This window comes from Pseudophryne corroboree, chromosome 4 (genome assembly GCF_028390025.1).
Source record: "Pseudophryne corroboree isolate aPseCor3 chromosome 4, aPseCor3.hap2, whole genome shotgun sequence".
Classification (NCBI taxonomy): domain Eukaryota; kingdom Metazoa; phylum Chordata; class Amphibia; order Anura; family Myobatrachidae; genus Pseudophryne; species Pseudophryne corroboree.
In genome coordinates, this window is record NC_086447.1 from 204,745,279 (window position 1) to 204,769,462 (window position 24,184).

The 24,184-nt window shown below is 45.4% G+C and overlaps 1 protein-coding gene across 1 annotated transcript in view; it reads left to right on the forward strand.

The window, feature by feature from the left end:
• The window catches only part of FARP2 (FERM, ARH/RhoGEF and pleckstrin domain protein 2), a 238,283-nt gene that overhangs the window by 129,413 nt on the left and 84,686 nt on the right, over window positions 1-24,184 (forward strand). The window contains exons 10-13 of the mRNA XM_063919260.1: window positions 8,604-8,767; window positions 9,003-9,071; window positions 14,170-14,227; window positions 15,027-15,987. Coding sequence (XP_063775330.1) covers window positions 8,604-8,767; window positions 9,003-9,071; window positions 14,170-14,227; window positions 15,027-15,987 — 1,252 coding nt within the window. The remainder of the gene's footprint in view (window positions 1-8,603; window positions 8,768-9,002; window positions 9,072-14,169; window positions 14,228-15,026; window positions 15,988-24,184) is intronic.

Here is a 24,184-nt window from a genome sequence, read left to right on the forward strand (position 1 = left end):
AGGCATTGAATATTTCTGACACTACAAGTACCACAAAAAAGGGTATTATGTGGGGTGTGAAAAAACTACCAGTAGTTTTTCCTGAATCAGATGAATTAAATGAGGTGTGTGATAAAGCGTGGTTTTCCCCCGATAAAAAAACTGCTGATTTCTAATAAATTATTGGCACTATACCCTTTCCCGCCAGAGGTTAGGGCACGTTGGGAAACACCTCCTAGGGTAGATAAGGCGCTCACACGCTTATCAAAACAAGTGGCGTTACCGTCTCCCGATACGGCCGCCCTCAAGGAACCAGCTGATAGAAGGCTGGAAAATATCCTAAAAGGTATATACACACATACTGGTGTTATACTGCGACCAGCAATCGCCTCAGCCTGGATGTGCAGCGCTGGAGTGGCTTGGTCGGATTCCCTGACTGAAAATATTGATACCCTGGATAGGGACAGTATATTATTAACTATAGAGCATTTAAAGGATGCATTACTATATATGCGAGATGCACAGAGGGATATTTGCACCCTGGCATCTAGAGTGAGAGCGATGTCCATTTCTGCCAGAAGAGCGTTATGGACGCGACAGTGGTCAGGTGATGCGGATTCCAAACGACATATGGAAGTATTGCCGTATAAAGGGGAGGAGTTATTTGGGGTCGGTCTATCGGACCTGGTGGCCACGGCAACGGCTGGAAAATCCACCTTTTTACCCCAGGTCACCTCTCAGCAGAAAAAGACACCGTCTTTTCAAACTCAGTCCTTTCGTCCCCATAAGGGCAAGCGGGCAAAAGGCCACTCATTTCTGCCCCGGGGCAGAGGAAGGGGAAAAAGACTGCACCAGGCAGCCTCTTCCCAGGAGCAGAAGCCCTCCCCCGCTTCTGCCAAGTCTTCAGCATGACGCTGGGGCTTTACAAGCGGACTCAGGCACGGTGGGGGGCCGTCTCAAGAATTTCAGCGCGCAGTGGGCTCACTCGCAAGTGGACCCCTGGATCCTGCAGGTAGTATCACAGGGGTACAAATTGGAATTCGAGACGTCTCCCCCTCGCCGGTTCCTGAAGTCTGCTCTACCAACGTCTCCCTCCGACAGGGAGGCGTTAGTGGAAGCTATTCACAAGCTGTATTCCCAGCAGGTGATAATCAAGGTACCCCTCCTACAACAGGGAAAGGGGTATTATTCCACGCTGTTTGTGGTACCGAAGCCGGACGGCTCGGTGAGACCAATTTTAAATCTAAAATCCTTTAACACTTACATAAAAAGGTTCAAATTCAAGATGGAGTCACTCAGAGCAGTGATAGCGAACCTGGAAGAAGGGGACTATATGGTATCTCTAGACATCAAAGATGCTTATCTCCATGTCCCAATCTACCCTTCTCACCAAGGGTACCTCAGGTTTGTGGTACAAAACTGTCATTATCAGTTTCAGACGCTGCCGTTTGGATTGTCCACGGCACCACGGGTCTTTACCAAGGTAATGGCCGAAATGATGATTCTTCTTCGAAGAAAAGGCGTCTTAATTATCCCTTACTTGGACGATCTCCTGATAAGGGCAAGGTCCAGGGAACAGTTAGAGGTCGGAGTAGCACTATCTCAGGTAGTGCTACGTCAGCACGGGTGGATCCTAAATATCCCAAAATCACAGCTGATTCCAACAACACGTCTACTGTTCCTGGGGATGATTCTGGACACAGTCCAGAAAAAGGTGTTTCTCCCGGAGGAGAAGGCCAGGGAGTTATCCGAGCTAGTCAGGAAACTCCTAAAACCAGGCCAAGTGTCAGTGCATCAATGCACGAGAGTCCTGGGAAAAATGGTGGCTTCTTACGAAGCGATTCCATTCGGAAGATTCCATGCAAGAACTTTTCAGTGGGATCTGCTGGACAAATGGTCCGGATCGCATCTTCAGATGCATCAGCGGATAACCCTATCTCCAAGGACAAGGGTGTCTCTCCTGTGGTGGTTACAGAGTGCTCATCTTCTAGAGGGCCGCAGATTCGGCATTCAGGATTGGATGCTGGTGACCACCGATGCCAGCCTGAGAGGCTGGGGAGCAGTCACACAGGGAAGAAATTTCCAGGGCTTGTGGTCAAGCATGGAAACGTCTCTTCACATAAATATCCTGGAACTAAGGGCCATTTACAATGCCCCAAGTCAAGCAAGGCCTCTGCTTCAGGGTCAGTCGGTATTGATCCAATCGGACAACATCACGGCAGTCGCCCACGTCAACAGACAGGGCGGCACAAGAAGCAGGAGGGCAATGGCAGAAGCTGTAAGGATTCTTCGCTGGGCGGAAAATCATGTGGTGGCACTGTCAGCAGTGTTCATTCCGGGAGTGGACAACTGGGAAGCAGACTTCCTCAGCAGACACGACCTCCACCCGGGGGAGTGGGGACTTCACCCAGAAGTCTTTCAAGTGATTGTAAACCGTTGGGAAAAACCAAAGGTGGACATGATGGCGTCCCGTCTCAACAAAAACTGGACAGATATTGCGCCAGGTCAAGGGACCCTCAGGCAATAGCGGTGGACGCTCTGGTAACACCGTGGGTGTACCAGTCGGTGTATGTGTTCCCTCCTCTGCCTCTCATACCCAAAGTACTGAGAATCATAAGAAGGAGAGGAGTAAGAACTATACTCGTGGCTCCGGATTGGCCAAGAAGAACTTGGTACCCGGAACTGCAAGAGATGCTCCCGGAGGACCCGTGGCCTCTACCTCTAAGAAAGGACCTGCTCCAGCAGGGACCTTGTCTGTTCCAAGACTTACCGCGGCTGCGTTTGACGGCATGGCGGTTGAACGCCGGATCCTGATGGAAAAAGGCATTCCAGATGAAGTCATCCCTACCCTGATCAAAGCCAGGAAGGATGTAACCGCGAAACATTATCACCGCATTTGGCGAAAATATGTTGCGTGGTGTGAGGCCAAGAAGGCCCCCACAGAGGAATTTCAACTGGGTCGTTTCCTGCATTTCCTGCAAGCAGGACTGTCTATGGGCCTAAAATTAGGATCCATTAAGGTTCAAATTTCGGCCCTGTCGATCTTCTTCCAGAAAGAACTGGCTTCAGTGCCTGAAGTTCAGACGTTTGTCAAGGGGGTACTGCATATACAGCCTCCTTTTGTGCCACCAGTGGCACCTTGGGATCTCAATGTAGTTTTAGGGTTCCTAAAATCACATTGGTTTGAACCACTCACCACTGTGGAATTAAAATATCTCACATGGAAGGTGGTCATGCTGTTAGCTCTGGCGTCAGCCAGGCGTGTCTCAGAATTGGCGGCTTTGTCATATAAAAGCCCTTACCTAATTTTTCATTCAGACAGGGCAGAATTGAGGACTCGTCCTCAATTTCTCCCTAAGGTGGTTTCAGCGTTTCACATGAACCAACCTATTGTGGTGCCTGCGGCTACTAGGGACTTGGAGGACTCCAAGTTGTTGGACGTAGTCAGGGCCCTGAAAATATATGTTTCCAGGACGGCTGGAGTCAGAAAATCTGACTCGCTGTTTATCCTGTATGCACCTAACAAGCTGGGTGCTCCTGCTTCTAAGCAGACGATTGCTCGTTGGATTTGTAGTACAATTCAGCTTGCACATTCTGTGGCAGGACTGCCACAGCCAAAATCTGTTAAAGCCCATTCCACAAGGAAAGTGGGCTCATCTTGGGCGGCTGCCCGAGGGGTCTCGGCTTTACAACTTTGCCGAGCAGCTACTTGGTCAGGGGCAAACACGTTTGCAAAATTTTACAAATTCGATACCCTGGCTGAGGAGGACCTGGAGTTCTCTCATTCGGTGCTGCAGAGTCATCCGCACTCTCCCGCCCGTTTGGGAGCTTTGGTATAATCCCCATGGTCCTTACGGAAGTCCCAGCATCCACTAGGACGTCAGAGAAAATAAGAATTTACTTACCGATAATTCTATTTCTCGTAGTCCGTAGTGGATGCTGGGCGCCCATCCCAAGTGCGGATTGTCTGCAATACTTGTATATAGTTATTGTTACAAAAAAAATCGGGTTGTTTATTGTTGTGAGCCATCTTTTCAGAGGCTCCTACGTTTATCATACTGTTAACTGGGTTCAGATCACAGGTTCTACAGTGTGATTGGTGTGGCTGGTATGAGTCTTACCCGGGATTCAAAATCCTTCCTTATTATGTACGCTCGTCCGGGCACAGTATCCTAACTGAGGCTTGGAGGAGGGTCATAGGGGGAGGAGCCAGTGCACACCAGCTAGTCTAAAGCTTTTACTTTTGTGCCCAGTCTCCTGCGGAGCCGCTATTCCCCATGGTTCTTACGGAAGTCCCAGCATCCACTACGGACTATGAGAAATAGAATTATCGGTAAGTAAATTCTTATTTTTACACATTACGGCAGACAGCGTCCCCTTTTTACACATTACGGCAGACATCGTCCCCATTTTTACACATTACGGCAGACATCGTCCCCATTTTTACACATTACGGCAGACAGCGTGCACTTTTTACACATAACGGCAGACAGCATCCCCTTTTTACACATAACGGCAGACAGCTTGCCCATGTTCACATAGCGGCAGACAGCGTAGACTTTTTAAACATAACGGCAGACAACGTGCCCTTGTTAAACATAGCGGCAGACAGCGTACACTTTTTACACATTACGGCAGACAGCGTCCCCCTTTTTACACATTACGGCAGACAGCGTCCCCTTTTTACACATTACGGCAGACAGCGTACACTTTTTACACATAACGGCAGACAGCGTCCCCTTTTTACACATTACGGCAGGCAGCGTCCCCCTTTTTACACATTACGGCAGACAGCGTCCCCCTTTTTACACATTACGGCAGGCAGATTCCCCCTTTTTACACATAGCGGCAGGCAGATTACCCATTTTTACACATTGCGGCAGGCAGATTACCCATTTTTACACATAGCGGCAGGCAGATTCCCCATTTTTACACATAGCGGCAGGCAGATTCCCCATTTCTCTGACGTCCTAGTGGATGCTGGGAATTCCGTAAGGACCATGGGGAATAGACGGGCTCCGCAGGAGACTGGGCACTCTTTAAAGAAAGATTAGGTACTATATCTGGTGTGCACTGGCTCCTCCCTCTATGCCCCTCCTCCAGTTAGAATCTGTGCCCGGCTCGAGCTGGTTGCACACTAGGGGCTTTCCTGAGCCTCTAGTAAAGAAAGTATTTATTATTGGTTCCTACGACGCGTCTGCTGTTCCTGGGTATGATTCTGGACACAGAACAGAAGAAGGTGTTTCTCCCGGAGGAGAAGGCCAAGGAGTTGTCATCTCTGTTCAGAGACCTCCTGAAACCAAAACAGGTGTCGGTGCATCACTGCACGCGAGTCCTGGGAAAGATGGTAGCTTCTTACAAGGCAATTCCATTCGGCAGGTTCCATGCAAGGATCTTTCAGTGGGATCTGTTAGACAAGTGGTCCGGATCGCATCTTCAGATGCATCGGCTGATCACCCTGTCCCAGAGGGCCAGGGTGTCTCTGCTGTGGTGGCTGCAGAGTGCTCATCTTCGGCATACAGGACTGGGTCCTGGTGACCACGGATGCAAGCCTCCGAGGTTGGGGGGCAGTCACTCAGGGAAGAAACTTCCAAGGACAATGGTCGAGTCAGGAGGCTTCCCTACACATAAATATTCTGGAACTAAGGGCCATTTACAATGCCCTAAGTCAGGCAAGACCCCTGCTTCAAAACCAGCCATTGCTGATTCAGTCAGACAACATCACGGCGGTCGCCCATGTAAACCGACAGGGCGGCACAAGAAGCAGGATGGCGATGGCAGAAGCCACAAGGATTCTCCGATGGGCGGAAAATCACGTGATAGCACTGTCAGCAGTGTTCATTCCGGGAGTGGACAACTGGGAAGCAGACTTCCTCAGCAGGCACGACCTCCACCCGGGAGAGTGGGGACTTCATCCAGAAGTCTTCCAACTGATGGTAAACCGTTGGGAAAGGCCACAGGTGGACATGATGGCGTCCCGCCTAAACAAAAAGCTAAAAAGATATTGCGCCAGGTCAAGGGACCCTCAGGCAATAGCTGTGGACGCTCTAGTGACACCGTGGGTGTACCAGTCGGTTTATGTGTTCCCTCCTCTTCCTCTCATACCAAAGGTGCTGAGGATAATAAGAAAGAGAGGAGTAAGGACTATACTCATCGTTCCGGATTGGCCAAGAAGGACTTGGTACCCGGAACTGCAAGAAATGATCTCAGAGGACCCTTGGCCTCTGCCTCTCAGACAGGACCTGCTACAGCAGGGGCCCTGTCTGTTCCAAGACTTACCGCGGCTGCGTTTGACGGCATGGCGGTTGAACGCCGGATCCTGATGGAAAAGGGCATTCCGGTTGAAGTCATTCCTACGCTGATAAAAGCTAGGAAAGATGTGACAGCAAAGCATTATCACCGCATATGGCGAAAATATGTTGCTTGGTGTGAGGCTATGAAGGCCCCCACAGAAGAATTTCAGCTGGGTCGTTTTCTGCACTTCCTACAGTCAGGAGTGACTATGGGCCTAAAATTGGGTTCCATTAAAGTCCAGATTTCGGCCCTGTCTTTTCTTTCAAAAAGAACTGGCTTCACTGCCTGAAGTTCAGACGTTTGTTAAGGGAGTGCTGCACATTCAGCCCCCTTTTGTGCCCCCGGTGGCACCTTGGGATCTCAACGTTGTGTTGGATTTTCTAAAATCACATTGGTTTGAGCCACTTCAGACCGTGGAATTAAAATATCTCACGTGGAAAGTGGTCATGCTTTTGGCCTTGGCTTCGGCTAGGCGGGTGTCAGAATTGGCGGCTTTGTCCTGTAAAAGCCCCTATCTGATCTTCCATATGGACAGAGCAGAATTGAGGACGCGTCCCCAATTCCTCCCTAAGGTGGTATCAGCGTTTCATTTGAACCAACCTATTGTGGTGCCTGCGGCTACTCGGGACTTGGAGGCCTCCAAGTTGCTGGACGTAGTCCGGGCCCTGAAAATCTATGTTTCCAGGACGGCTAGAGTCAGAAAGACTGACTTGCTGTTTATCCTGCATGCACCCAAAAAGCTGGGTGCTCCTGCTTCTAAGCAGACTATTGCTCGCTGGATCTGCTCCACGATTCAACTTGCACATTCTGCGGCTGGACTGCCGCATCCTAAATCAGTAAAGGCCCATTCCACGAGGAAGGTGGCCTCTTCTTGGGCGGCTGCCCGAGGGGTCTCGGCTTTGCAACCTTGCCGAGCTGCTACCTGGTCGGGATCAAACACGTTTGCAAAATTCTACAAGTTTGATACCCTGGCTGGGGAGGACCTTGAGTTTGCTCATTCGGTGCTGCAGAGTCATCCGCACTCTCCCGCGCGTTTGGGAGCTTTGGTATAATCCCCATGGTCCTTACGGAGTTCCCAGCATCAACTAGGACGTCAGAGAAAATAAGAATTTACTCACCGGTAATTCTATTTCTCGTAGTCCGTAGTGGATGCTGGGCGCCCATCCCAAGTGCGGATTGTCTGCAATACTTGTATATAGTTATTGCCTAACTAAAGGGTTATTGTTCTGAGCCATCTGTTCAGTGAGGCTCAGTTGTTATTCATACTGTTAACTGGGTATAGTTATCACGAGTTGTACGGTGTGATTGGTGTGGCTGGTATGAGTCTTACCCTGAATTCCAAATCCTTTCCTAGTAATGTCAGCTCTTCCGGGCACAGTTTCCCTAACTGAGGTCTGGAGGAGGGGCATAGAGGGAGGAGCCAGTGCACACCAGATATAGTACCTAATCTTTCTTTAAAGAGTGCCCAGTCTCCTGCGAAGCCCGTCTATTCCCCATGGTCCTTACGGAGTTCCCAGCATCCACTACGGACTACGAGAAATAGAATTACCGGTGAGTAAATTCTTATTTTTTACACATAGCAGCAGGCAGATTCCCCCTTTTTTACACATTGCGGCAGGCAGATTCCCCCTTTTTACACATTGCGGCAGGCAGATTCCCCCTTTTTACACATTGTGGCAGGCAGATTCCCCCTTTTTACACATTGTGGCGGGCAGATTCCCCATTTTTACACATTGCGGCAGGCAGATTCCCCATTTTTACACATTGCGGCAGTCCGTCCCAAGAAAGACAGAAAGAAAGACAGAAAGAAAGAAAGAAAGACAGAAAGAAGGAAGAATTATACTTACCCTCTCCGCTGGCTCAGGCTCCTCGGTGCAGCTTCTGACGATTCCCGGGCAGTAGAGAAGGAGGAGGAGGGAGGTGGAGGAGGGAGCCGCAGCAGCGCTGTGTTATTGGTGGAGGCGCTGCTGCCCCTCTGCTTCACTATAGGCTGTTCTCGGAAGACAGCCTATAGTGAAGCAGAGGGGCAGCAGCAGCAGCGCCTCCACCAGTAACAAAGCGCTTCTGCTGCTCCCTCCTCCTCCTTACCCCCGTGCCGCTGCAGTGCGCTCCTCTCCTCTCTGGGCGGCTGTGTGCTGCGGGCAGCGGTTGCCCGCAGCACACAGCGGCATGTAATGAGTCAGTTTGACTCATTACATGCTTTGGGCCCCTGGACAGAGGCGGGCCCCAGTGCAACGCACTGGTTGCACTGGCGGTAGTTCCGCCTCTGCATTACACCCTGTATCGAGAGTGGTGCTGCCATTCCTATAAAGGTATATCCTGTTTTCCAGGGTCCTTACCAAGATGCTCTGGAATTCCTTCTTCCCAGTCGGGATATGTGTAAGAGGTTTTGGAAGATCTGTGTTGAATATCACAGCTTCTTCCGTCTCCAAGATCAGCCTAAACCCAAATCCAGGCCAGTTCTTTTAAGTCGCGGATCCTCTTTTCGGTACAGGTAAGCACAAACCTATATATATATTATATTTAAGTAATAAAGTATATGTGCCTCAATTATGAATCACACACACGCATCTAAAATGATTGTCCTCTTTAAATTATAAGTTTGATGACTATTTTAACCATTCTGATAATAATCAAACTTTACTTAACTATGTAATATTGTATTGGTGTCTGGTAGAAGGCATTTTCCACAGCGGCAGGCATTCATGTCATATTTATGTTTTCTTTAGTGGACGAACACAAAAACAACTGATAGACTACGTACGGGACACCAGCGTGAAAAAACCACTGCATGATAGGTGAGTACCCCTGTCCTAGGGAGCTCAGATTGCTTCGGAATGTTCATGAAAATATATATTTTTTTTAAATGAACACTCCTCACTGTTTAAGTGGTATCCGGTCTCTAGGTCGACCACACTATTGGTCGACATGGTTTCTATGTCGACATGGTCAATGTGACAAACGGTCAACATGAGTTTTCACAATATTTTTCATATTTTGAACTTTTTCATACTTTACGATCCACGTGTACAGGTTGAGTATCCCATATCCAAATATTCCGAAATACGGAATATTCCGAAATACGGACTTTTTTGAGCGAAACTAAGATAGTGAAACCTTTGTTTTTGATGGCTCAATGTACACAAACTTTGTTTAATTCACAAAGTTATTAAAAATATTGTATTAAATGACATTCAGGCTGTGTGTATAAGGTGTATATGAAACATAAATGAATTGTGTGAATGTACACACACTTTGTTTAATGCACAAAATTATAAAAAATATTGGCTAAAATGACCTTCAGGCTGGGTGTATAAGGTGTATATGAAACATAAATGCATTCTGTGCTTAGATTTAGGTCCCATCACCATGATATCTCATTATGGTATGCAATTATTCCAAAATACGGAAAAATCCGATATCCAAAATTCCTCTGGTCCCAAGCGTTTTGGATAAGGGAGACTCAACCTGTACTATGATTGGGAACGGTAACCTTGCCCGAAGCTGTGAGGGGACGCGGTGCACTAATTGGGGTTCCCGGTCACTCTAAGAAGAAAATGACAATTTTAGAAACAAAAAACCTCATGTCGACCTTGCTCGTGTCGACCTAATGCTTTTGTCGACCTATTTTAGGTGTTGACTTAGTCACTGTCGACCAATAGTGGTCGACCTAGACACTGTTGACCTAAGTGTGGTCGACCCTATGAACCACACCCGTTCAAGTATTGAAACCTTTCTATATTAGGGAGTAATGTGTGTATGTATATATATATATATATATATATATATAGAACAAAGGTAACCCTTTTTTTTGCGCTGTACCACTTGTCTCTAACCAAACAAGAAATACCCTCTGTCAGATAAGGTATCTAAAATAGGTATGGGATAGGAAAAAGATCTTGTGGGAGCCAATCAGCCTTCAGAATAACAATATTATAAAAATAATTTTTTATTTATACACAAACAAAAGGTATTTATAACCTAAAAGTTTGTCCTAGGTACAATTTTCTAAAAATTCAATAAAACAATTAAACAATCTTATACATAGATATTTTTAGTTGGTGTGAGGAATTTACAGTCAGGTGATCAGTCAGAACTTGTAGGAGACGTGCATCCAACCAGGTGCTTGTATTATAGCTTTGTTAGCTCTATAGTGTAAACCCACTACACTATAGAGCTAACAAAGCTATAATACAAGCACCTGGTTGGATGCACGTCTCCTACAAGTTCTGACTGATCACCTGACTGTAAATTCCTCACACCAACTAAAAATATCTATGTATAAGATTGTTTAATTGTTTTATTGAATTTTTAGAAAATTGTACCTAGGACAAACTTTTAGGTTATAAATACCTTTTGTTTGTGTATAAATAAAAAATTATTTTTATAATATTGTTATTCTGAAGGCTGATTGGCTCCCACAAGATCTTTTTCCTATCCCATATATATATATATATATATATATATATATATATATATATATTAGGGAATACTAAAATCTAGTTCTGCTATCATGCAAAAGAAGGATTGGTTGGTAAGGCAGTCCCATCAGTTTAACGAAGATGAGCCGTTACTTAGGCTAGGAAAGTAAGTTGTCGGCTGCCGGGATCCCGGTGGTCAGCATACCGCCCCAGGGATCCCGGCAGCAGAATGCCAGAGGGGGTGGGGGGGAGCGCAACAAAGCCAGTGTGCTGACCAATTGAAATTTGTTACGTGACCATTAGTGAATGTATTTCCACACAATCTATTGGCTTATATTCATAACATTTGGTGACCATAGGAACACTCTCAGCTTGAATGTGGATATTTTAGGTTCTACTTGTTTTTACAGTATATAAATTATTTGTACTAAACTGTCATTTTCCATTTATGGAAAAATCCTTTGTATGGACAACAAATTAAAAAATGTGTCCCAGCTTTCATCTAAAACAGCGAGGGAAATACTGCCAAAGGCACATATTGGGTTACAGTGTTTTATATGGACAAGCCTATGGGGGGGAATGCAATTAGCCATGGTAATTTGACGTGGTTAATTGTAGCCCTGACACCGGCACTTATCAGGGAATAGAGAACGAGAGGCTTAAGAGAAAACAACATTCTCCAGCAAGGACAATAATCCTAACAATCAGAACAGTGAAAACAATGATCAGTAACAGAAACAAGAACGAGATGGTTTAAGTGAGAGAGGGAGAGTGTTTGTTTTTGTAGAGCTGGAAGTACTGACCTGGCCAAGATGGTCATGGTACATAAACCTACTAAGCATGTAAGTGGGTTCAGTTCTAATCTAAAATCTCTTTAAGTCAAGGCCCCTTTCATCACAAGAGTTTAAACCTCATCTGGCTTTATTAGAGTGGCTCTTAAAATCATGATCCCTAGAGCCAAGGGGTGCTCTAACAGTGTGGTTCAGACCATCTTGAAGCCTAGAAATTCCATTTTAGGCCAGCAGTTTCCACAGAGTTTAGAAGATCTACATTTCCCAGTGTGAAACAAAGGGGTTACCTACCTTTTCTTTTTACATGCTTAGGCAGCTGCTGTTCTTGCAAACAGGTCAAGGACCCATCCCTTTCAGATCAAACTTGCTGGTTTGTGCAGCCTCTATACAGCCTCATATAATGGCTTTTACTCTTAAATCATTATGGACACCCTTACAGCACCGTCCTCTCAAACCATTGGATTTGGAAAAGCTGAAGTTGCTTACATGGGGTTGGGATTGATTTGCTGGCGTTTGGGACATCCCCAATGCTACCACTAAGTATGAATGCTTAGGACCTTTCACAATTGAAGATAAACTTGAAAATGTCTGTCTAAGCCCCAGTCACTACATTCTATACCACAGTGGTCCAGTGTCACCCATGAATGAAAGAACATTACAAAAGGGCCAGGCAAAATTGAATTCCTTCTCTTCTGTAGATTAACCCCCTAAGAGTCTGTGTGACAACATACATTGCTTTGTCAACTGAGGCATAGGCCATTGAATTAAGTCCCAGTTGAGTAAATTTTTAATGAATCTGGGTTTTATGTAGCACATTAGCAGTACTGCTTTCTCCATATATACATATTATTACCAGCATTGGGTGGTATCCAATTAGCCGCGCTAAGTGGTTCGCCGGAAACTATCCAGTTAGCCCCAATGCGACGTCCCGCCCCCCCCCCCCCCCCCGATTCCAGCACTTATCAGAGATTATGAGGCACGCAAAGCATTATCCACGACCGATGTAAATACCCAAATATTCTCTGTAAAGCACTGCGGAATATGTGTGCGCTATATAAATAACTGGTAATAAATAATAATAATAAAAGTGCCCCCTAGACCTGCGATAAGTGCAGCGATAATACATAGGTCCATGGCTTTTCAGGGGACCTGATTGGATAGGGAGAATAAAAGAAATGTAAAAAAACACCTGTTTTTCGCTCCGCAGCACTATCATGGGTAATTTGATACCCCCTATTGAGAGGATCTTTCCAGTAAATATTTGTAACACTTGTGTTCTACTTTGTTATATGAAAGTATCTAAAGCGAGAGAATATTTTTTCCGATGTATTTGTTAATGTTCCCATCAAGTGAATGTGCTCCATTTGTGTGATTGCAATACATACAGATGTGTCCTCTAACATCCTTGCTGCTGTCGCGTTAAACAGCCCTTCTAGTCGGGCCTAGTTGTAAGTGTGTTTACTATCGCCGGGGCGTCTTTTGTGCATTTGTCCCTGAAAATGCATCTTATTCGCACCACTATGTGAATAAGATGCTCAAGTAGACTCTGCTGATTAAAATGATATGCGGCGCATTTTCTGCAGAAAAAGGTGCCCTACATTAGCAGAGTTGCATAAGAACTGCCGGGTCACTCGCGCCAGGCATCTTGCAGTGTATGGCATATTGAGGTCAAATGTATGAGGACACATCTGTACATGTTATCCTGTCTTTATATAGCTCCAACATATTATGCAGTGGTGTCGTTTTGTTTTGCCAATTTAGTCCAATTTGGTGCATACAATCTATTTTCCTTGCAACAGGCATACAAACGCGATGTGGCCAATTTAGTGCAAATGCATTGAACCTTCCATTATTTCTTTGGATAGTGATGAGAAGTTCAAGTCTAAGACCCCATTGCTTTGAGGCTGCTAACTACTGTGCTCTTTAACATATAGGCCCTCATTCCGAGTTGTTCGCTCGCTAGCTGCTTTTAGCAGCCGTGCAAACGCTAAGCCGCCGCCCTCTTGGAGTGTGTCTTAGCTTAGCAGAAGTGCGAACGAAAGGATCGCAGAGCGGCTACAAAAAAAAAGTGTGCAGTTTCTGAGCAGCACCAGACCTACTCCTAGCTTGCGATCACTTCAGACGATTTAGTTCCTGTTTTGACGTCACGAACACGCCCTGCGTTCGGCCAGCCACACCTGCGTTTCCCTAGGCACGCCTGCGTTTGTATCTGACACGCCTGCGTTTTTTCCACACACTCCCAGAAAACGGTCAGTTACCTCCCAGAAACACCCACTTCATGTCAATCACTCTGCGGCCAGCAGTGCGACTGAAAAGCTTCGCTAGACCTTGTGTGAAACTACTTCGGCTGTTGTGAAAGTATGTTGCGCGTGCGCATTGCACCGCATGCGCAGAAGTGCCGCTTTTTTGCCTAAACGCTGCGCATGAAAACAGCTAGCGAACAACTCAGAATGAACCCCATAGCTTAATATAAAATGGAGTGATAGTGTATACAAGTACAATAGGAGTGCAGGCAGGAGAATAGTAATTGTTATTGTTCTCTCCCATATCTGAGGACAGTTGTTCTGATCTCTTATGTTGAGTCTCTTCAACATTGCTTGTATGCATAGTATCTGCTTGTGTGTTAACCAATGGGCTTTGGTGTCAGTGGCATCCTTCTGACTGCGTTGCTCTCTGTCCTGCAGGAGACACAGCAAACCCAGAGTGTCCCCTTGCACTGCGATCCCTGACTCTCCAAAGCAGGTGCGTTAAGATGTATAGCCCCGGGTGCCTCTTGCTTTGCTGTCTCTGTTGCTTGTGGCTTTCTCATGCGCCTTTTCTGTTTTTCTGTGGTGCCATAGGATCCTTTAGTCTCCTTTGCTGCTTATTGGCTAATATTTGCTGCTTATCTTCTGTTTCTGTTATTTCTTGCTCATTGTGCTTTGCTGTTTGTCTTATAAGATGTATCTAAATGCAGCTTTATGAAATCTAAATTATACTGAAAACACACATTGATTCCACAACAAAGTTCTGCATTCATCTGAGTAGTTAGGTACAGAATGGAAAATTTAACTGTCGCCTATTATATTCAGTTATCGCACTTACTACTGAGTGTAAATACTTGCTCGCTTCCTTTGCTTGCCTGTGTATTTCCATTTGGCAATACCCTACACCAGAGGTTCTCAAACGCGGTACTCAAGGCACCCCAATGATCCAGGTTTTAGGTATATCCATGCTTGGCCACAGGTGACTTAATTAGCACCTCAGTCAATTTGATTTATTCATCTGTGCTGATCCATGGATATACCTAAAACCTGGACCGTTGGGGTGACTTGATGACCGCGTTTGAGAACCTCTGCCTTACACCATTTCACATGAGCCAAGTCTACCTGCTAATCCATTTCTGGTTTGTACAGTTATTTACACTACTTATTTCTTTTATTTTTTCCTAGATTAAATTTTTAAGTTTTACAAATATAGAACATGTTAAATCAAAATTTACATTTTACACTGATTTTGGCATTTTATGTTTATTTTAATCTTCTTGGTTCTTTTCTTTCAGATCATCTCTCTCACTGAGAGTATGAGGACCCCTACTTTACCTTCTCCTTTTATCTTACCCACCCAACCTGTTTCTAACCCTCCCACCTCCCACCAGAAAAGCATTCCCAGAAATGAAAATATGTCAACATCTCATTGGCAAGAGGAACCTGCCAGAGGAGCTCCTGAGAATGCAGCACCTCCGGGGCACTCCTCATTACAAGGTCTCTCCTTCCACCCTACCCTTTCCTTACAAAGTAGACATGACCCAGTAGATAACCTGGATAGTGGTAATGTACACCAGGATGAGGATGTGAGGTTGTGGGTAACGGGTGTTTCTGATTCACTTCTCCTGAGTGAAGAGTTTATAGATGATGATCCAGCTGACATCTCCTTTAGTGGAGGAGCAGAGCTGTACACTTATGGTGGGAGAGTGGAGCCACCTGACCATGAGGACCTCTCGCCAGAAGAATATTATCTAGATGATGTGGATTCAAGAGATTTCAATGGCAATACAAGAGTAACGGATGCCAGTGAGTTATTTGAAGTGAAGGCTCAGGCTAGCCTCATGCAGAGTCTTCTGAGCCCATCGGATAATGGCTCCCTCCTCAACCACCGCTCTGAAAGCAGCTCTCTACGTCACCACCGCTCTGAAAGCAGTTCTCTCACAAACCTCAATGGAATTCCAAGCTTTTCTCGCTCTGCCAACCACTCCACTGCCAGCTCAATGATCAACTTCCCCGCCTACTCAGTGCGCTCAGAATCCAGCTCTGCTTTCCAGTTTGGGGATATCCTGGACCAGCTGGAACAGCTCAGCTACCCACCCACAACCACAGAGGACTCCAGCAGCTCTGAGGGCGACTCTTGGGATTCTGAGGAAGAGACCCCACTTGACATGAACTTATTTTTCAGCAATCCACTGACACAATATGCTAATTTAAACCAGTTTGGGCTGCAGGATAAGAAGGGACCGCCTGATATCTGAAATGTATATCCAGAACAAGCATTCAGATATAATAAGAATCGGTCATAGCTATGAATGCTCTGTCAAATGTTCCAGATGTATGTTCAGGGATGTGCTGTAGCTGGTTCTTACTTTGATTTTAAAGTTATCACAGTAACAAGCAGAGACAGCAGTGTTTCATGAAGCGTATGACAGTCTAGCACAGCAGTCATTGTTGAACTGTGATTGATTACCTCTTGGAAATATTCTATATTATAATGATTTTATCCTTAAGTATTTTATAATCAGCCTCAAATTATGCCAAGGACTCTCCTCGCCAGTGCACTATCTTTCTTGTCTCACCTACTTACACTTTGGCTGGGTTTGATGTGGTCAGCTTTGCACATCTATCTCACAACATCAAACGTTCCCCTGCATGTTATCAGTAATCCAACTTATTTCTCTCTAACACCTTTCACCTATATATAGTTTCTGGCCGCCATCACTGAGCATTAAGACTTTCCTTTGCAGCACTGTAGTTTTCTGCAATACAAATATAAATATTCACTATACTTAAGGGCGCACTTCCTGATTCTGGCATAGATGGGTGTTGTAGTAAGTCTCTCTGCCTGTCATCATGCTATGTCTGGGTTTGCTGGTGCGATATTTGTGTTGTTTCTCACATGTGTTGCATGGTGTTGGTGAGGTCTTTAATAAGAGCAGTATCACTAGCACACAGTCCTTGTTCTGATATAGATATATATATCCTATAGTTTTGTACACCTTTTTGCTGCTGATCGTTTCTTCGGCCAACAAAGGGTCATTTATTTCAAGCTTTTTTTCTTACTCTCTGAAGTTTCTTTCTGGTGGCTTAAAAGATCTCCATAAACCGGTTTCCTAGCATTGTCTAATCCTACTTACTATCTACTAACCTAAGTTGGCTCTACTAGAACATATTCTCTACGATGATATGTAATCTAGGCAGAAAACGGTTCATGAATTACAACCACTTTGTCATGCGTCACTGAAGAATTTCGTATCCACGCGTCTTGCCAAGGAAAGACTTTGCATGTCCCCCACCGATCTTACAAAAGTTACAGTAGGTGGCTTGCTATGAAAGGACACTATATGGGTCTCTGTCAGCACCTGCTGTTCCTATCACCAGAAGATCTAACCGAGATCAGTTCACACACAACCACAATGTGGGATGAACCCTAAATCGTCACAAGCTCAATTGTATGAATGAAATATTGCCAGTTTCCGGGAAATGTATTTTGCTTTCTTGGACCAAGGTCACGTGTGGTCAGTTGTAACAGCTGCTAGGTTCATGCAGGAACTTGGGCAATCAAGTGGGGTCATTTGTTTAGAAATTGTGAAAACACTAAATACAAGTTGTTTTTCTTTTATCTTTCAGTCTTATTTCATTGATAATGTTGATACATGTGTGAGTAGATTTTGTACTCTTTCTTAAAGGTTGTACTTTAAAGGTAACTGGCACCATACTGTAAATTAATAATTATGCCAGTTTATCAACCATAGCATCATCATCATCATCAACAACTTCTTATTGGAAAGCGTATGGGGCAGGTCTGCCTTTCGCTGAAAACACCAAAACAATAAACAGCCGACAAGTCATATCAAATAGATAGGCGGTAGCATCTTGCATTTCTTCCAGTTCATCTTTACAGACATAATATAACTGTGCTATGGGAATTGAGACAGTCCTTTATGTATGCAATAGTAATCATTTGAAGCTATACTTATATTTGTTCTAATTAGAGCTGTATTATACCGGCTTCTGATCTGTCTGGTGCTTGACTATACAACATTAGTAGGAGGAATGGCCCCTGTGTAAGATAGGTATTTACACTACATTGTTTATCCTTTTGCATTCCGCAACCAGTGCAATGTGTTCAGAGCAATTGAAATGTGGTGTAAATAGGGAATAGATAAGTATTTGCTATTGAGTTGTCTCTACTGCTTATTTGTGTAGTAATTTTGCAAACATCCCCATTACCCATATATGTGTTACATTCAGGTAGTGATCAATGCGTTAGTAAAACGGATGAGCTGAGATGTCTGGAACTCTCATAATCAAGTTTCACAACTGCTTTTGGGATTTACCAGTTTTCGTTTATTTTCTAATTGTGCCTTGAGAATGATTATGGTTTGCTGGTGGTATCACCAGACTCATTGTGCAGCACCTATAAGTGTCTATACATTAAACCATCCCGGTGCCAATAAGCCTGCAGGAAAGGGAGTGTTTCTAACACGTTGATCTGTTTTGTTCTGATTATGTCTTAACATGTTTAATACCAAATGTATCTAAATAAAATTAGGAGTGCTGGAGCTCTCCTCTTTTACACTTTTTATATGACTACCATTGTCCTTTTCTATATACCAAATAATGGTTGTACTAAAAAATAAATAGTAGGTTCCGTCATTAGTGAGTTAGCAATTGCACGCAATCTCCTAGAGTACACTGTAGAACAATCTGGTGGGTTCTTGCACCGTTCTAATAATTAGCATAATTTATTTATCTCTACATACAATTCCATATAATGTAGCTAATTGTAACAACAATATCAGCAATGTTAAGCAGATTAGAAAGTGTATTTATGTGGATTTTTATCAATAAAACACTATAAACAATTATGGAGCTATGGACCATCTTTAAGAGTACCACATTATTTGTCATGTATCAGTAAGACTTGTGCTAAGCTACTATATATAGGGGAAGATGTTTCACACCTCCTAAAGCGTGGAGACATTTCTCATACATACCATTAGACACCTAGAATTTAATAGTCCTAGCTAGCTAGAAGCTTATATGTTGCTTTGGGCAACTTTTACACTTCTCTAATTTAGAAAGCCTGATACATTTTCCCCCATAGTTCTTGACACAGTTTATGCAGATAAATGCCTGGTGATAACCTCTAAATGCCAGTCTGGTCACAATAGCAAATTATACCATAACAAAATGGGGACAGTTATCAGAAAGACTACTGTGATTTAAGATTAGGGCCACCCAGGGTTGGACTGGCCCACATGGGCACAGGGAAATCCCCCGATTGGCCCCATTGCTAGGGATCAGGTTTCAGACTGTGCACTTGAATTATACATCAGACATATGTTACCTTATACTGCACAGGGCTATGGTGTATTTTCTACATTGCATTGCTGTTATTAATCTGCTACATTATCATGCATGGACTAGCAGTATTTACTATATATAATTATCAAGAGGTCCAACCCATGCACTCTGTAATGGTTCGACAAACCAATGTGGCAGCTGGCCACACCCTCTCTAGACTGGCCATATCCCTAAACATGGGCCCCTACCACTGCATATTCCCGGTGGGCCCTTTATGCCCCAGCCCGACACTGGACAGACTGTACTGTGTTTTACAGATTTAGGCCACAACCAGTGGTGCAAGTGCGTGGTACGGCATGCCTTTAAGAAATATATTGGCCCCATTGACGTTTAGTTTTTTAACATCAAAGACAAGGTATGCCCCGCCATGTCCGCCGAATTGAAGTCCCAGCCGCGGCGCAAGGATAAAGCTGCAGCCTCCACCTCCCCATGATTGGCTACTGCACACACGTGACAATGCAGGAGCCCAGCAGCAGCCAGCGAAGCCGCCACCACGCGGACAGTAGCACAGGGGACACCAATACCGATACACAAGCCTTTGGCTATAATTTCCAGTGGCGCTGGCGGCGAGTATTGCTGGCTACGGGGAGGATGGTCAGTTCAAAAGCTGCTGAGGACTGGGGGGTGAACGGAGCACGGAGGTACAGTGCTTGGGGAGGGGGGTTTTGAAATGGAGGAATGATATGTGATGGGCGGGTGAAATGGAGTAATGGTGTGTGATGGGGGAGGGGATGAAGTGGAGGAATGGTGTTTGAGGGGGGATGAAAGAAGCTTGGAAGAAAGGTGTTTGGTGTGGGGTAAGGTGGTAAAGCTTACAATTACTGCCACAGTGCTTTCATCTCTGCCTCCACAGTGCAAAGAAAAGGCGCTGTGTAAGTTGGCCACACCCCTATTGTCATGTAACCACGCCCATTTTTGTGCGCGCCTGCGACACGCAAACAGAACCACTGCGAAAAAAATTCTACGTGCACCACAAGCCACAACAAAACATCACTGAGATACGAGTGACTTAAGGCCAGTACTCACCAGGAGATGTGGGGAGAGATGTGTGCTGAGCGAACCACTCAGCACACATCTCTCCCCCCGCTCAGCACAGCGCGATGTGTGCTGAACGTGCGGGGGGAGACGGGGGGCCGCTCATTTCACCCAGCGGGTGAAGTGAGCAACCTGCTAGATTGGCCAGCATGCAGGCCAATCTAGCGATAGCGATGTGCGGGGCTGCGCATCTCTATCGCTGTGAGGGGTACACAAGGAGAGATCGCCGCTTAAAATCTTAGCAATCTAGTCTGATTGCTTAGATTTTAAGCAGCGATCGCTCCGTGAGTACCCCCCTTTAGCCATTTCATTTCACATACATTTTTCAATCGTTTTTATTTTGTAAAGTATGTTTACATACAAAAAGGGATATTCAATTTGGCCCAAAGAGACATAGGGAGTAAAACCCCCCGATCTATCTTCGGGTGCTGCGGTCGGGCTATTTAATTAGCTCGGCCAGTAACAAGTCCTTTTACAGGTTCAGTGAAACCTGTGTGTTTTCGGGTGAAATAGCCCGGTTTTCGGATGAAAACAGAGCTGTTATCGGGCATTTTGCTTCGCGTGTCAGAAGCAGGTGAAGCAAAATCCCAGATAAACCGCACACGTGCCGGCTTATCGGAGCTAATTAGATAGCCCCCGGCGGTGACACTTTACACCCGCAATCGTTGCGGGTAATTGAATATCCCGGAAAGTATTCTTTTCAGCAGTGACACAGCAGTGCACGTTTCTGCATTTCTCTCTTAAGCTGGGTACACACTAGATCAGGGGTGGCCAACCAGGCAGAGACAAAGAGCCAAAAAATCTTGTTAGGTACGTCAAAGAGCCGACAGCGAGCCGAAGGCGCGTGTGCAAAAATGGGGTGTGACCTTGTGCCTGTTAGGCCACACCCCTGGTATAAAACACATTGAAAAAGACAGATCCAGCATATGAAACATTTTAAAGCCAGATCCAACATAAAATACATTGAAATAGTCACTTTCACATAAAATAATTGAAAATGCCAAATCCATATAAAATATATTGAAAAAGCCAGATTCACATAATACACTTCAGCTCCCCCATGTGTCACTCCAACCAGCTCTAACATATGTCACCCCAGCCAGCACCCTCCTACAGTATGTCACTACAGTCAGCTCCCTGTCTCTCCTGCCAGAACACTCCTGTGTCACTCAGCCAGCCCCGACTTGTGTCACTCCAGTCCACCCTCATATATGTCACTGCAGTTCCCCCAACTTGTGCCCAGGGGCTGGCTGGGAAGGGGGGGTAAGGTGCCATTTGACCCCTGGGCCAGTGCAATATAAGTGTTCCAGGACCACTTGACTGCAGATTCCCTATAAAAAACGGGGCCGGTTGCTTGAGTCTGCCCCCAAGGCTAAAGGTTGCCACCAAGCCCCTGATTGCAGCAGCCCCTTATGTGTCCTCTATTTGCCAGTGGATGTCTCACCTATAGTATTTGGCTCCCTCCAGTCCCTGTAGTGTTGCTGCGTGTCTGGCTGGAGTGCAGCGGTTTCTGTATCTGTTGTGGTCACGTGACTTTGAGTGTTGGGAGCCACATTTGAGTAAAGAAAGAGCCACATGTGGCTCAAGAGCCACGGGTTGGCCACCGCTGCACTAGATGATATGTCATCTGATCCGGCAGATCCGGACACATCATCTAGTGCAGGCATGTCCAAACTGTGGCCCTCCAGCTGTTGTGAAACTACATATCCCAGCATGCCCTGACACTGTTTTGCTGTCAGAGAATGCTAAAGCTGTGTCAGGGCATGCTGGGATGTGTAGTTTCTCAACAGCTGGAGGGCCGCAGTTTGGACATGCCTGATCTAGTATGTACCCACTACTGCTGGTCGATTGCTGGGTCGTCCCTTTGGGTGTGCTGCACACTTGGCGGGTCGACCCGGCCAACAACAGCATGTTTCGGAATGCAGCCGTAAACGATATGTATCATTCCGTGTGTACGGGACCGCCGATGTATCGTTACATCGGCCGTCCCGTCAGCTGGGTACACACATCGCTAAGTCAGTACCAAGCTTTAGGGCCAGGTTTACTAAATTGCCGTTTTTCATGGGTTTGGAATCTGGATTGACAGCGGAGTCCGGGTCAAAGCCACAGTATTTACTACAGGTCTTTTGATCATCTATATTGAACCCACTGTCACTCCAAACTACAGTCTAGCTGCAAAGCTGCCAAAACAACATAGTGCAGTGTAGTGCTGCACCCATCATTTGCAGACCTGTGTGTGTGTGTGTGTGTGTGTATATGTATGTATGTACGTATGTGTATATATATATATATATATATATATATATATAATAGATCAATACAAATAAATAATATGTATGTGGTTGCCCCCAAAATTAGTACCAACACTGGGTCTACTAGCCAGTGCTAGTGACACTATAGCAGGGGGGACACAGAAGCCATAATGCCAAACAGCTCTAATCTGGTCACCTTAGGCCTTCCCCACTAGGAAATATCAGCCCCATGACCAGAGCACTAGGGTTCTTCCCAACACCTTGGGACAGTAGGTAGTGGGGTAATTGTTACTAAAAAATACTTTATTTTACTGGCACATTATAGGTCCCAGCAAGCCGTATAATAACCTATTTATGACTGCCAAAGCCTACTGGCACTTAGGGAACTACAATTGCCAACATGACCTGGAACTCAGGATCCTCTGGCATCTTAAGCACACCTGGAAAAATAATAACCGTACACATACACTGAATGAAAAAGGAATTTATTAAATAAAGACACTCCCACACACCTCATTTTCAGTTTATCCGTGATGACCATTTAGAGACAGTCACTGCTATAAAAATGAATGGGTGAGCTCTGATTGGTCAGAGTACGGCTGTTCCCACACACAGGTGTGTTTGTGGGTTGTCCGTAGCTAAATGAAGGTGTCAGGCAAAGGCAAGATAGTGGGTGATTGTGAATGTTAAGGGTGTGTGTTTACAGTGACTATAAGAGGTATTTACTCTATTGGGTTAGTACACGTTTTGCTGTGTTACAACAAGGTACCGTGATTGGTTTAATAGAAATGTATTCCCAATAATCAACCCAACATGCTCCACAATATGTCACAAAAAAAAAGTTTAATCCACCCAAATTCTCAAAATTAGTTACAACACTAAGTGCCTATCTATCCATACTATATCCACTTATTTATGATGATCTTAGCTATGCTTCAAGATATATTCAATGCCTTGGAAATAGTTTTCCTTCTCCTGACTGATACTTCTCGATGACCTTGATCTGCTTAGAACGTTCTTTTGTCATAATTTTGTAGTCATTGCTTAGATATGCACTAACTAATCGGGGGGAGGCTCAGGGAGAAGTGTACTTGTGCTGCAATGTGACACACCTTACCTGTGAAGACACTTCAGAGAAAATCTAGTATGGAGGTAGTGAATACCAATGCAATGACTTATTTTCATTTCTCTGACGTCCTAAGTGGATGCTGGGGACTCCGTCAGGACCATGGGGATTAGCGGCTCCGCAGGAGACAGGGCACAAAAGTAAAAGCTTTAGGATCAGGTGGTGTGCACTGGCTCCTCCCCCTATGACCCTCCTCCAAGCCTCAGTTAGATTTTTGTGCCCGGCCGAGAAGGGTGCAATCTAGGTGGCTCTCCTAAAGAGCTGCTTAGAGTAAAAGTTTTGTTAGGATTTTTATTTTCAGTGAGTCCTGCTGGCAACAGGCTCACTGCATCGAGGGACTTAGGGGAGAGAAGTGAACTCACCTGCGTGCAGGATGGATTGGCTTCTTAGGCTACTGGACACCATTAGCTCCAGAGGGAGTCGGAACACAGGTCTCACCCTGGGGTTCGTCCCGGAGCCGCGCCGCCGACCCCTTGCAGATGCCGAAAAGTGAAGAGGTCCAGAAACCGGCGGCAGAAGACTTTTCAGTCTTCATAAGGTAGCGCACAGCACTGCAGCTGTGCGCCATTGTTGTCAGCACACTTCATAGCAGCGGTCACTGAGGGTGCAGGGCGCTGGGGGGGGCGCCCTGGGCAGCAATGATAGTACCTTATTCTGGCTAAAAATACAT